At 42.8% G+C, this 12,388-nt stretch overlaps 1 protein-coding gene across 1 annotated transcript in view; it reads left to right on the forward strand.

The window, feature by feature from the left end:
- Positions 1-567: 567 nt before the first annotated feature.
- MRPS6 (mitochondrial ribosomal protein S6) overlaps positions 568-12,388 on the forward strand; it is a 65,838-nt gene continuing 54,017 nt past the window's right edge. The window contains exons 1-2 of the mRNA XM_082655146.1: positions 568-1,099; positions 1,340-1,539. Of these exons, the coding sequence (XP_082511272.1) occupies positions 1,072-1,099; positions 1,340-1,539 (228 nt within the window). The 5' untranslated portion in view covers positions 568-1,071. The remainder of the gene's footprint in view (positions 1,100-1,339; positions 1,540-12,388) is intronic.

Consider the following 12,388-nt stretch of genomic DNA (forward strand, 5'->3'; position numbering starts at 1 on the left):
CTGGATGCAAACTTTGTCTCTGTTACTATCATAACCTTTGCGTGTCTGTATTTCTAAATCCCTAAAGTGGGGTTAAGAATAGTTCTTTCCTCATTGCAATGTAAAAATCGTAGCGTGGTGCCTGATCCATAGTTAGTGCTCAGTAAGTTTTACCTATTATTAAAGCACTTAAAAGTTGACAAACATTTCGCCTATGGACCATTTTAATGGGGCAAGCATGGGCAGAGGCTACAGTTGCAGGGGACTCCGACTCTAAAGAGTGCAGCTGGAGACAAATGCATTTAGTACAACTCCTGCCAGGGAGAGTACTGCCAACGGATGGAGGGAGGTGACCTCTGCGTTCGTGCTTGAGGGGGTAAGGGGTACACAGGATGAGGCTCCACTCCTTCCAGGGCACGCACGATCCTGGACAGTTACTAAGTGGCTTTCCAAGCATTCAGCTGGTTCTCTAAATGAACGCCCAGTAAACATTTGCGCCAAAGTCTTAGCCTATCCTTAGCAACAGCACGTGGGTCAGGCCGTGCTCATAGAATAACAAATGCCGGTCTGTGCAGGCATCGTTCTCAGCGGTTTAAGAGCATCAACTCACTCAGAGGCATCACAGCCCTGGGAAGTAGGTGCCCTTCGCATCCCCTTTTTGTAGGAGCCTGCCCAAGGTCAGGCAGCCCGCGAGGGACGGGCACGATCCGAACCCGGCGGCCCACTGCCTGCGCCTGGCGCCCACTTCGCCGCAGAAGGGGCCCCGGGAAGCCGCGCCAGCAGCCGCACTGGAACAGAGAGCTGTGGGCAAGGGCGCGAGGGGTAGCCGGCCCCCCAGCCCCTGTATCCCCAGCGGAGTGCGGGTGGGGGACGCAGAGAGAAGCGGGAACGTTCCGGAACCCAGGTGCGCGGCCGGGGGCGGAGAGAGCCCCTGGTCCGGCCGAGATCCCGCACGGAGCAGCTCAGCCACGGAGCAGGCCCCTCACGCCGATAAGTCGCGGGGTAGGGGCGCGCGCACGGGCCAGACCGCACCGCAGCGCACGCGCACACGGGGGCGCAGGCTCGCCCGCCGCCCAGGATGAGACGGAAGGCATGGAAAGTTCCAGCTGGTTCGAGAACTGTACGTAGCAAGCGCGGCGGCAGCGGCGGCGGCAGGGTTGGAGGGGGCGTGCGGCTGGCGCTGGAGGTTCCCGGCCGAACCCGCGGTGCCTCCCCCGCGCAGCACCTGCGGGGCCAGGGTGGGGGGTCCGGCGGGGACCGCGGCTGTGGAGGGGGGCGGCGCAGCCGCCTTACAGAGGGGGCGTGGCTTGGCCTACGGGGGCGTGGCTCGCTGAGGGGGCGTGGCGCCCCGTCTGCGCAGCTGCCAGAGCCTTAAAGCCCGGGCTCGCTCGGCCGGAGTGTGCTTTCGCCGCCTGGGAGCCTTCCGGCCCAGCATCCTGTCCGGTCCGTGCGGTCCCCGCCCTCCTGCGTCCCGGGAGCCGGCTCGGTTCGGAGCCGAGAGCTGCGTGTTCGGGCATGCCCCGCTACGAGCTGGCTTTGATCCTGAAAGCCATGCAGCGGGTAAGTGACCTTCCCCTCAGAACCCGCCTTCCCGCGCGGGCGCCCTCGCAGCCGCTAGGCCGCCGCCCCCCGCCCTCCCCGCCCTCCCCGCGCGGCCGGAGGGGGCCGGGGCCGCGGGCTGCGGGCGGCGGGCGTCCGCGCTGAGGGGGCGCGTGGGGCCGGCCGGCCCGGCGAGGCCGCGTGCGCGCGGCCGCGGGAGGGTGTGCCTCGCACGCGGCCGCCGGGCGGTCTGGCTGGCGGGCGGGGGACGGGGGGCGGGGCGGCCCGCGGGAGTCCAGTGGAAGGTCCGCGGGAGGACACGCGCCAGCGCCCGACCCCGGCCCGGGTCCCGCGCCCGCCGTCGCGAAGCTGCCTCGTCGTCGGCCCCGCCGCTGCCGCCCGCTCCGGCCCAGCTCCGCCGCCCACCCGCCTCCGCCTCGCCTCCGCCGGCCGCCCCGGAACTGTCCGCGCTCAATAAAACCTTCTCCAAAGCGTGTTTGTGCGATTGTCTGGACCACGGTCGCGTAGAACCGGCTCTCACGTCAAAAAAAAAATCTTTGACTTCTCGTTTTCTGACTTCAGCGACAGCCCTGCTCCGGGTGCCCTTAGCCCAGTTTCATTCATCCAAGTTGTGGCCTTTTTTGCGCCTTCCGGAAGAAATTTGGCTCCCTCTGCTTTTGATTGCTCTTGAGGTAGAGGATTTCAGGTTTGGAGGGATGTTAAGCGATCCTGCAGTCCGTTCACTCCAGGTAACGCTGTGGCCGAGGACAGGGACCCGCGGCCCGGAGGCAGCTCTTCGTTCTCTGTTCTGGGTCAGGTACTCCTCAAGCCGTCGCCGAAATCCCCATTCTTCCGTGAATTCGGTAACGTAGAGTGTGGTGTGTGCTTTTTTTCCTCCCCCCTTCCCTTCCAGGTATAATAATAAAAATGATAATAATTCGATGTTCGAACTTTGGGAAGGTAGCTTCCTACAGCGCCAGAGGCTTGGGCACATTCCATGTTTTGGGTCAGTTTTGAAAAGGAGCTGTTAGGAAGTTAAGCCTGGGGTCTTGGTCCAAGCGCTGTTGAAACGCTGCCAATCACAGAGCATTAGAAAATCGTTCCGTTCTTTGCACACTGTAAAGTGGAAAAGACACCAGTGTCTCTCGATCAGGTCTGGAGAGTCTGGTCAGGCATGCCATTGTGTCCCCAAGCTTGTTCTCCCTGAATTTGGGGGAGGGTAAGATTGCATTGTTTAGCCTCCTGAGTATTGCCCCTTTCTTGGCCCTCTTCTCTCTATACTGAAATACACTGCTTAAAGAGAATGGGAACAATGAAGAAAAGAAAAGCACAGTATTAAAAAGGAAACATTTAAAATTATGTGGCAGTTTAAGTCCTCCCTTTAAGTTATGCGTTTTAGGAGCTATCAGAACCTGGGAAATGGAGATACTGAAATTTCTTTTGTTTCACCTTGTTTTAGGGAGAAAACAAGTATCATTAAACAGTCAATGTATTTGAGTCAACGTATAGACATAGTATTTGTTCATTCCATAAACCTTTGGAATGAAAATTCAGAACTCTTCTTTGTCTTTAGCATAGCTGCCAAGTACTGTACATTTGTCAACAGAGCTTCAAGTATGTTAGTTAAATGTATTTCCTCTGTGTTCCTTTTTTTTTTTTGTATCCTGTAACAACCAGGATTCACAGTCTTTGGTGTGGATCATACATTTTTTACTCCAGTTCAGATAAGCCACATAGTACAGTGTATTTAAAATAATAATTCAATTAACCTTCCTTGAAATCCTGGCGAGGTTGGGCAGGGGCCCTTTGCAAATAATCAAGGTGAACTCCTCCCTGGAGGCGGAGGCCTCCATGGCTACAGATAAGGACATTGTAACAATGATGAAGTTGTGTTGAAGAGATCCTTGACCTAAATAAAGTAAGATTAAACAACAAAAAATTTCTCTTTTTGTATTGTTCATAAAACCTGTTTTTGAGTAGGTTGTCAATGGGTAACAAACACAAAGACTTACTGGTTTTGAACAGTTTTGCTTGCTTTCCATTTGGGGAAATTGGATCCTAAAATAAGATCCATACTTTGGGGGAAATGAATGAAAAATGCCACCATGAGCTTGTATATCTCTGACAGGCTTTGGGGAAGCCTTCCTTCTAATATGCAGTGGTTTGCAGGTCCGCTTGCAGGTAGCCTATTCTATGTAACTCCTCAACTTTAAGACGCATATCTTTTATATTTTTAGATTCTGAAATGTATACCTCTTAGTGTACCCCTTGATGACTTATTTTCCTTTTCCACCTTCCTCAGATCATTTATGTATCTTGGAATTGAGGAAATATTCTAATGTTAGACAACTCTTGTAAAAGATGTGGAAGTTGCAGTCTTTTCTTGGATTCCCAGAGAGGTTTTCCTGTTTCTTTTTTGTGGTACTCTGTAGGCCTGAAGAGCATTCCTCCTCTCTTTATGGTGAAAACTGAGCATAGAAGAGATTTAAAATTTTAGATGCAGGTACTGTGTTGAGGCTCTCACAGCATTTCTTGTGTTAAAGACCCACTGCACTGTAGCACAGACTCTCGTGGGAGTCCCCATTGGAAGATTTCAGGGTGTAGTATATAGAATGAATCTTTATTGAACTACATACAATTGTGTGTTAGTCACTTAGAAGTTTCAGTTCTATCTTTTTCTCAGTTTGCAATTGGAAGTCCATTATAATGAATCGCTGCTTGTGTTGCGCTTTCAAGTTTGTGTACTAACGAATGTAGATACCAGCCCTCGCAAGAAGAAATTTATTTGCAGGTACCATTTAGCTTGAATTTTATTAAAACGTGTGTATGTAAAGTTGTCTTTCTGTATTCCCCCTGTTTTTAATTTAGCGTGAAAAGTAGATAAATGTGGTTAATTCTGAAAGTTGATGCGGTAGAGTAATGGATGTTGTGAAACCAGACTTTTAAAGGTGATGACTAAAGCCATTTGAAAAGGTGGTTGCTTAGACCAGTTGTAGATTGTTACGTAGACGTGTCTCCAGAATAAAAAGGTATTGAAAAGTCTTGTCATCGGTCAGCATCGTAAGAGTTTTATTCCTTTCTGGCAAACACGGTTTTCAAGGCTGTAGTATGGAAGGACATAGCTGTAGAAGAAAGATCACAAGCTGCAGGGTTCCAGGCAGTCTCAATTCAGCATATGGAAAACCTTTTCTAACAACTGAAAAAGTAACGAATTGCCTGTGAGATGGTGAGTTTTCTCTCCACCTCTACCCTGACCTCTTGCAGTGGGAATGTTTAGGTAGATAGAGGAGGAGGGGTCATGCATTTGGTAGGTGAGATATGACACTGAGTTCTGAGGTCCCCTGAGAGTTTGAGAAATGGCTTGTCCTTTGATTTCACTTTGAAATTTGATTTAACACATTGGTATTTCATTTCAGCTAGGTAAAAGATAGATTGAAAAGACAATTTTTGAATTTTAAAGCCACACACTGTGTTGAAAAGCTGTGTGAACTTCGTAGAAAATTTTTACGTTTGGGATAGGCTCAGGAAGAGGAATTTTGAGGTTAAAAAAAGATCTATGCAGGACATTTATATATTTTGGTTACTTAGTTTAGGAACACTTTATCATGTCTTAGCACGTTTGCCCAGAGGATGATCACAATTGGCATATTTAGAGTTGTGAAAGCCCTGGGAAAATATTTTTTCCTGAAGTTTTCTCATTTCTACTTAGGAATTTTTACATGAAGAATTAAAGGTTAATGGTTTAAATAATAATTAGTTTAATTCTAAGTGAATATAGGTATGTACAATAAAATAGCATTTATATATCCTCTGGCATAATTTTTCAAATAAGAATAAAAATAGATAGCTACTTTGGAAATCAAATTCTTTTTCATTAAAAGAGATTTCACAAGTTATTTTATGTTTAATATCCTTCATTTTTAATTTCATTGAAAATCAGATTATATTTTAAATTTTACGATAACATTGAATTAGTTCTTTGTAAGTAAAGAGTTTTACGATGTACTGAGTTTAATTTATGACTTGGGTTTTATAAGTTTAGAAATAGGAGTGTAGTGATATTCCTAAAACTGCAAAGCAGTAGGTTTTCTGATAATGCAGTGAAGAGTCTCTTCTATTTCTCCTCAGTCAAGCCTTTTGGGTTAGAAAACCTGGCAAAAGTTGTGTACTCTAGAGTTGTGTCCCAAGTTTAGGATCTTGTGAAAGTAATTGCTACAAAATGTTTGCATTTTAGATACTTTTTGTAGGCATAGGGTCTAATAATGAACTCAAGTATGGCACTGGCCAACCGTAGGTCATTGTAGCTTGACTTGCTTGGCAACATTTGATAACTAGGAGCTAGTGATACTTTTGTTGTCAGTTGGTGGCAGACAGAAGTTCAAATGGAAACATATTTGTTCTAGTTGTCAGATGGCTAAGTTAGTCTCTTTTTCCTTCTGTGAGCCCTCCCTTAACAGCTTAGCTTGTATCTTTAATAATCACCCTTTGTGTTTTGTCTACTTGAAATCAGGCAACTTAAAATAGTTATCCAGTAACGAAAGACTTGAGCCTTGTGGGCAATGTTGTACTTTCACTTGGTACTAAAGTTTTCTTGGGTTACAGCTTATTGCCGCAGCAAGTGATTGAAGAAGGAGTCCTGTTCCTGCCCCTGAGCTTACAGCTAAGGTACAAGGAGTGGCTTGGGGGTAAGGAATCCTTCCTCACCAGACATGGTTTGTATGTATGAAGACTGCCTGTCAGAAGTTTGACATTCTGCACTAAATTCTTTGGTTATTCGTGACTCACACATTCAGTACAGCTGTTTGTTGCTTTTTAGAATCTACATGTTTCAGATGCAGACTGCTGTTGAATCTTCTCACCTTTAGATTATAAAATCACTTTAAAGAAAACTGAGTGTGAAAGCATTGAGGAAATTCTGAAGTAATGTTTTTCATCTAGTACCTTCACTGTATTTGTAGTTCAGGTAGAATTTGTCTGTTCAAGATGAGGAATACATCTTTTTAGTGGAAGGCAGTTCTAAACCAACAAGAAATGTTACCAACACATGTAGTTAATCTCTTAGGGGAATCAAATTTAAGGAATTAGTCAGATTTAAAGAAATCATTCAAATTTAATGAATGTTTGGTAAGTTCTCAATTAATCTAAAGGAAAAACTACCCTCAGAAGTTCGGAAAAAGACAGTTAATCCAGTCCTGTTATCCTTGTTGAACTTAGAGCAGGAGTTGGCAAACTATATGGTTCACAGGCCAAATCCAACCTGTCACCTGCATTTGTATGGTCTGTGAGCTTAAGAAAGGATTTTACATTTTTAAATAGTTGGGAAAAAATTAAGAGTATTTTATGAAAGTTATATGAAGTTCAAATATCAGAGTCCATAAATGCAGGTGTTTTGGAACATAACCCTATTCATTTGTTTATATTTATTATCTGGTCCTTTACAAAAAAATTGCTGATCCCTTATTTACAGACACATGATTTCCTAGGTTCACCATTTCTCTTAGCTTCTTACAGTGCTGTTTTCTGAGATTTCTGCTTTGATTCCTTCCTTTCCCTCTTCTTTATATACTGTACCTTTGCCTTCATGTAGTTTGACCTTCATATGGTTTGCCTTTTTTTTGGTAACAAGTCAAGAACTCTGGCATTTTGTACTCTTCTGTGCTGGTTATAGCCTCCTGGATGTTCCCTTGGGTCTGCAAACTCAATGTGGTTCAAACTTAATGAGTTGCCTACCCCAAAACTTGTCTAACTTATTTCTGTTTGTAGCTTCTGTTTTCTATCACATGTGGCTGAACCAATCCAACTCTTTGTTCCTTCGGTCTCAATCCCATATAGTCTCTTCTCTGCCCTAGCTGAACTACTTATGTTTCTTGCTTGGATTCTTGCAGTTTCTTAGGTGGTCTCTCTAACATATTGCTGGGGGGAGGATAATCAATGCCTGTAAATATGCTTTTTGGAGTGCAAGAATATAAGTTCTTGAGATACTTTGAAAGAATTAAATTGGGATGCATTTTTAAGGAAATAACACAAATCATTGTCACAAAGCATTGTATAATGATGCCTTTTTGATTACATCATTACCGTCCCATATCAGTTGATTGTGTCAACACCATTGCCAAATTACAGCACATTCAGAAATGTGCTCTTTTTCAAAGATATTCCTAATGAAGTCTGGCATCCAAGGCCACCTGTGATATGACTCCAGTCTTTTTTTTTTTAACCTCATCTCTCAATTTCTTTCATTCTCCATTTCGTATAGTACTAAGTAAAGAGAATTGCTGTAGATCCCTATAAATACCATTCCCTTTTATTTCCTTCGGTGCCTGTGTCACACTGCTTTTCTTGGAATGCCCTCCTGTATTACCCCATCATCTCCATGAAAACATGCTTCAAGTTCATTTAACTCATGTGGTACGTGAAACAAATATTGAGGACCAGCACTGTTATGAGTATAATATTTCCTTTGGACTTGCATGGTGTGTTTCTGTGTCTTATCACATGGACCACTTTCTACTTAGTATTACAGTTAATTGGTGAATGTTTCATATCTCCTTTGGTAGGTTACATGTTCTTGAGGGTCAGGTCTGTTTCATTTCTGTCCTCTGCTCTGCTTTGCACACAAGGTTGATGTTCACTTAGCTGCCTTATGGGGAATCCTCTTCTATCTGTCTAAAACAGTTCTTGAATGTGAGATAGCATGCTGACCTCTTGTGCTAGTAAGTTGCTTTCAAGTCAGTACACTTTGCACTGAGAGAGTTGTATGCTTATCAGAAGTTGTGTTGGTTTCCAAGACTCTTTCATGGCAGGTAATCTTGCTTTTATAATAATTTAAATATGTAAACTGATGAAATGAATGCAAACTTTTTTTTTTTTCCTGAAAACCAAGTTGGATTCTTTGGAAAAACTTGATAAAGGTGAGTCACTAAAATAACGGCTATAGAATTAGATATGGCTGTAATACCAAAGTTTTGGAGGAAGAATAACAATAATCCAGGATGATTCTGTATGTAGACTGCTTTACAAGATTTCTTAAAGCTTTCCACTTTAATGAAACTGGAATGGAGATTGTAGATGATGCATTTATAGGTACAGTTTAGATCAAGCAGCAGAAACTTCGGTCAGCAAGGAGCTCCACATCATCAATCCCATTCTCCAAGTGCTTGACCCCATATTAAGATTGGCAAATACGTTTATGTGTTAAATGAGAATAAAATGTTATGTATGTATGATTTTTTGATTTCCTATTTTAGCCTTAATCCCTTTTTTACTTACTACTTTTGTATATGATTGTTTTGGATACAAAGGCTTTTGCTTCAATAAGTGCTCCGATTTTTGTTTTCTAAATGAATAGAAGAAATTAAGATCCGAAATGAAGATCCTGGTTGTGTTATGTTGGAATAAACAAAGAACTGACACTGGGACAGCAGAAAGAGCTTTAGAAACAATGAACCTGGTTTTGGTTCCTGGCACCTACACTAGGAGTCTTAACCCTCTTGGATCCTCATTTCTGTCTGTAAGACGGGAGTGATCCCTCAGTTGGAGCGTCTTTGAAGATAAAATGGTAACACGACCTTAGAGGTAGTAGGTGTTCAGTATGTCATTAAAGTAGCTTTGTGATCTCAGGCAAGTTATCAAACTTTATTGTGTAGTTTTCCATTATTCCCACTTTCTTAATGAAGCGACTCCAAAAGATAAATTTTGTTATGTGTAAGCTACCAGAATCCAAGACTGAATCAAACCTGGAATATAGTACTTGCTCAGAAATTTTTGTATTAGTGAACATGAGCCCTATTGCATAATAGCTTGCATGCTAATTAAGCAAGGTCTAGCTTCTGCATCCGTGAAACGTAGAATGTGTGTGTGAGGGAGCCCATGAATGAACTCCACTGCTTGGAACGGCCTCTCTGTCAGACAGATGTGCAGCGTTTATTCAGTAGCTACTGGCCTTTCCCAGTCTGAGTGCAGTGGGGTTCCTCATCAACAACTAAACTGTTTGCAAGTGGGCTTTGTGTTCATCTCTCTCATCTGACCTTGTATAACTAGTACTTAGGTTTAATGTGTTTTTTAAGTGAGAAGGTTGGGAAAAGTGAAGAACAGGGAACAATCTAAAGAAAAGAATTACTTTAGATAGGCTAAGTGTCCAGGTGATTTGAGGCAGGTGGATGGAAAACTTAGTATTTTAATCTTCAGTAAATGTTTGATTGCTAATTGCCAATTGCTAAATCTTTAGGGATGACCCTTTTTCAGTAAAATCAATACATGGAGCAGATAGATCATAGCCTAATTGATTTCTGCTGCTACGTGATATCTTCAGTTAGTATTTTACTTTTCATTTTTGATGGAGCTATGTATTATAAAACTACATCTTTCCTTTTAATTGTTGATTTTGAGAGATTTTTTTCCACTCCTATTGGTACAGATATTTTTCTTACAAAGGAATTAAAATACAACAGTATTATTTTATTTTTTAAACATAGCATATGTTGCTGGAATGTATATGTTTCATTAACATTAACATGTTAACATTCATTAACACGCTTGATTGATTTTTAAATAATTGTCTTGTAAGCCAGGGGTACCTGTGATCCAAGTGAAAAATAAGACCATTTACAAGAGAATGCACATATTGTATTGATGTGTACTTAACTGTCAGTTTTTTAAGTCCAGCTTTGTTTCAGACTTAATTTGTGACTTTTTTCCTACCTGATTATTTTACTCTGAAGCTGCATAATGAAATATTGGGTGATGTAGGGTATTGGGTGCTGTATGAAGCAGGGTTGAGAAATATGTGTGTGTGTGAGTGTATAATAGTGGATGAAGAAACAAGAATGTGACCAAGAAGATCGAATAGTAATGCTGCTAACTTTGAAATCATTTTCATTGTGTTTGGAGATGGCAATGTGGAGTGTGAATCTATTCATGAGTTAATGAAAGCTGTTTAACGAAGTTGCCTAAGAAATGGAAAGGTTATATGTTGAATTCTTTTGACTACGGTGTTTTAAAAACTGGGTAAGTATGAATCAGCCTTATTTTGTCATAGTTTGGAGTGTTGTAATTCAAGACTGAAAGGAGTTAGGTGGGCCCGTGGTAAAATGGTAGAGCTGCTAGGGGTGGGGGGAAGGTAGGGGTGTGTGTGTGTGTGTGTGTGTGTCTGTACGTGTGTGTGGGTGCACACATACTTGTGGTGCTGGTGCTTACCACTACAGTCTATTATTGCCATGGGGAGTGTGGGCCAGGTTTTGCCAGCTTGTCCTTTTCTATCCTATTCTTAGCCAGAAATCCAGATTTTACAGGAAGTCTGATTTTTAAGATGTCGCAACTAAAAATATTTAAGCACCATGGACCTAAGGAAATGTATCTGTTGGTCAGGTATGGCTGCCATCTTGTAATTTCTAATTTAGATGATGGGCTTGAGATGTTCTTTAAAGACATCCTTAATTGCCTTTAGAACTCTTTTAGCATTTAGGTTACAAAAATTGCTGCTCACACATTGACAGAAACCATCTAGTTAATTGGTCATTGATTTACAGTAGAACTTATAATTAGTAAATGGCAGACATGTTCATGTCTTAAAAGTAGTATCAGTTTCTAGTTCTGGACTCGTGGATTATGTATGCCCATTTAGGCTAAGTGTACGTACAGACTTCAGAGAGCTGTACAAAGACTGAGGCGTTGACTTAGTATGAACTGTCAGAAATTGGTATTCATAGTCCACTTTTTCTTTAGATGTCTGGGTGATTGCTTATTTTAAGCATGGTTTACACCCACTGTACTAAAGCCTTACAGGTTTGAAATACTGCTTCCTGGAAAAGACTGCTTTATCTAGAAAATGACATTTTTTTGCTCAGGGTATATCTGTGAAATTCACATTAGCTTATATGACACATGATCCTTGGAATATAGTATTACTATGAAAAAAATTAGGTGCTCTTCTAGTCAGAGGATAGAACAAGAGGATGATACAATATTATAATTTTTGGTCAGGCTTCATGTTTCCATGGAATGGAAGCCAAGTCATTACCTTGACTGACTTGCCCTTTTTGTCTTTATTACTTCCCCACTCTCACTCCAGATACATAACAGCAAAAGTGCAAATAAACTCAGGTCCAGTTTGTTCTTCCCTACCTTTCAAGTCCAGGATACAGTTGATTTGTTCCCATCCCTCTCCCCCATCATTTTTATTATGATTACAGTGCCCTAGTTAAGGGAATCCTTACCCACTTTGGGAACATTTCAGTAGAGGTTGATGTGGATGAGAGCTTAAAAATGGAATTGCAAGTGAAAGTAGGGACTTAAAACCTCGACCTGGAGCTCCCAGTGCTCATAAAGTGGCATTTCCCTGCTTCTGTCCTAGCATCAAGAATTCCTGGTTCTGAATTCCCTGGCAGTCCAGTGGTTAGGACTCCGTGCTTTCACTGCTGAGGGCGAGGATTCGATCCCTGGTCGGGGAACTAAGTAAGATCCCACAAGCCATGTGGCGTGGCCAAAAAAAAAAAAAAAAAAATCTTGGTTTTGTCTTTGTTTAGACTTCAGTGTCTCCTTGACACCTACCTTGCCTATTATAACGCTTTAATTTTGTCAGGTGTAGAAACCCAAGTGCAGCTATAACAGCCAGATTGCTGTGGATATACTTCAGTATGAGAACACATTGACTGTGTGGTGGTCAGGTCATAGCTGAGCTTGGATTTCAGGTGCTGGGAAGGTCCTCGTGTGGGGACCCATGTGTAGTCTTTGCTTGTATTAGAAGGATGGAGGACCAAAGTCCCAGATACCTGTCCTGTTTTCAGTTGCTCAGGTGTCCTGTGTGCAAATTATGAATATAAGACATTGTTCAGTACTGGTTTTGATTCGGATTCAAGGTGAGTTTCTGCTG

The sequence above is a fragment of the Grampus griseus genome (genome assembly GCF_964374135.1).
Source record: "Grampus griseus genome assembly, chromosome: 5".
NCBI classification, from domain to species: Eukaryota; Metazoa; Chordata; class Mammalia; order Artiodactyla; family Delphinidae; genus Grampus; species Grampus griseus.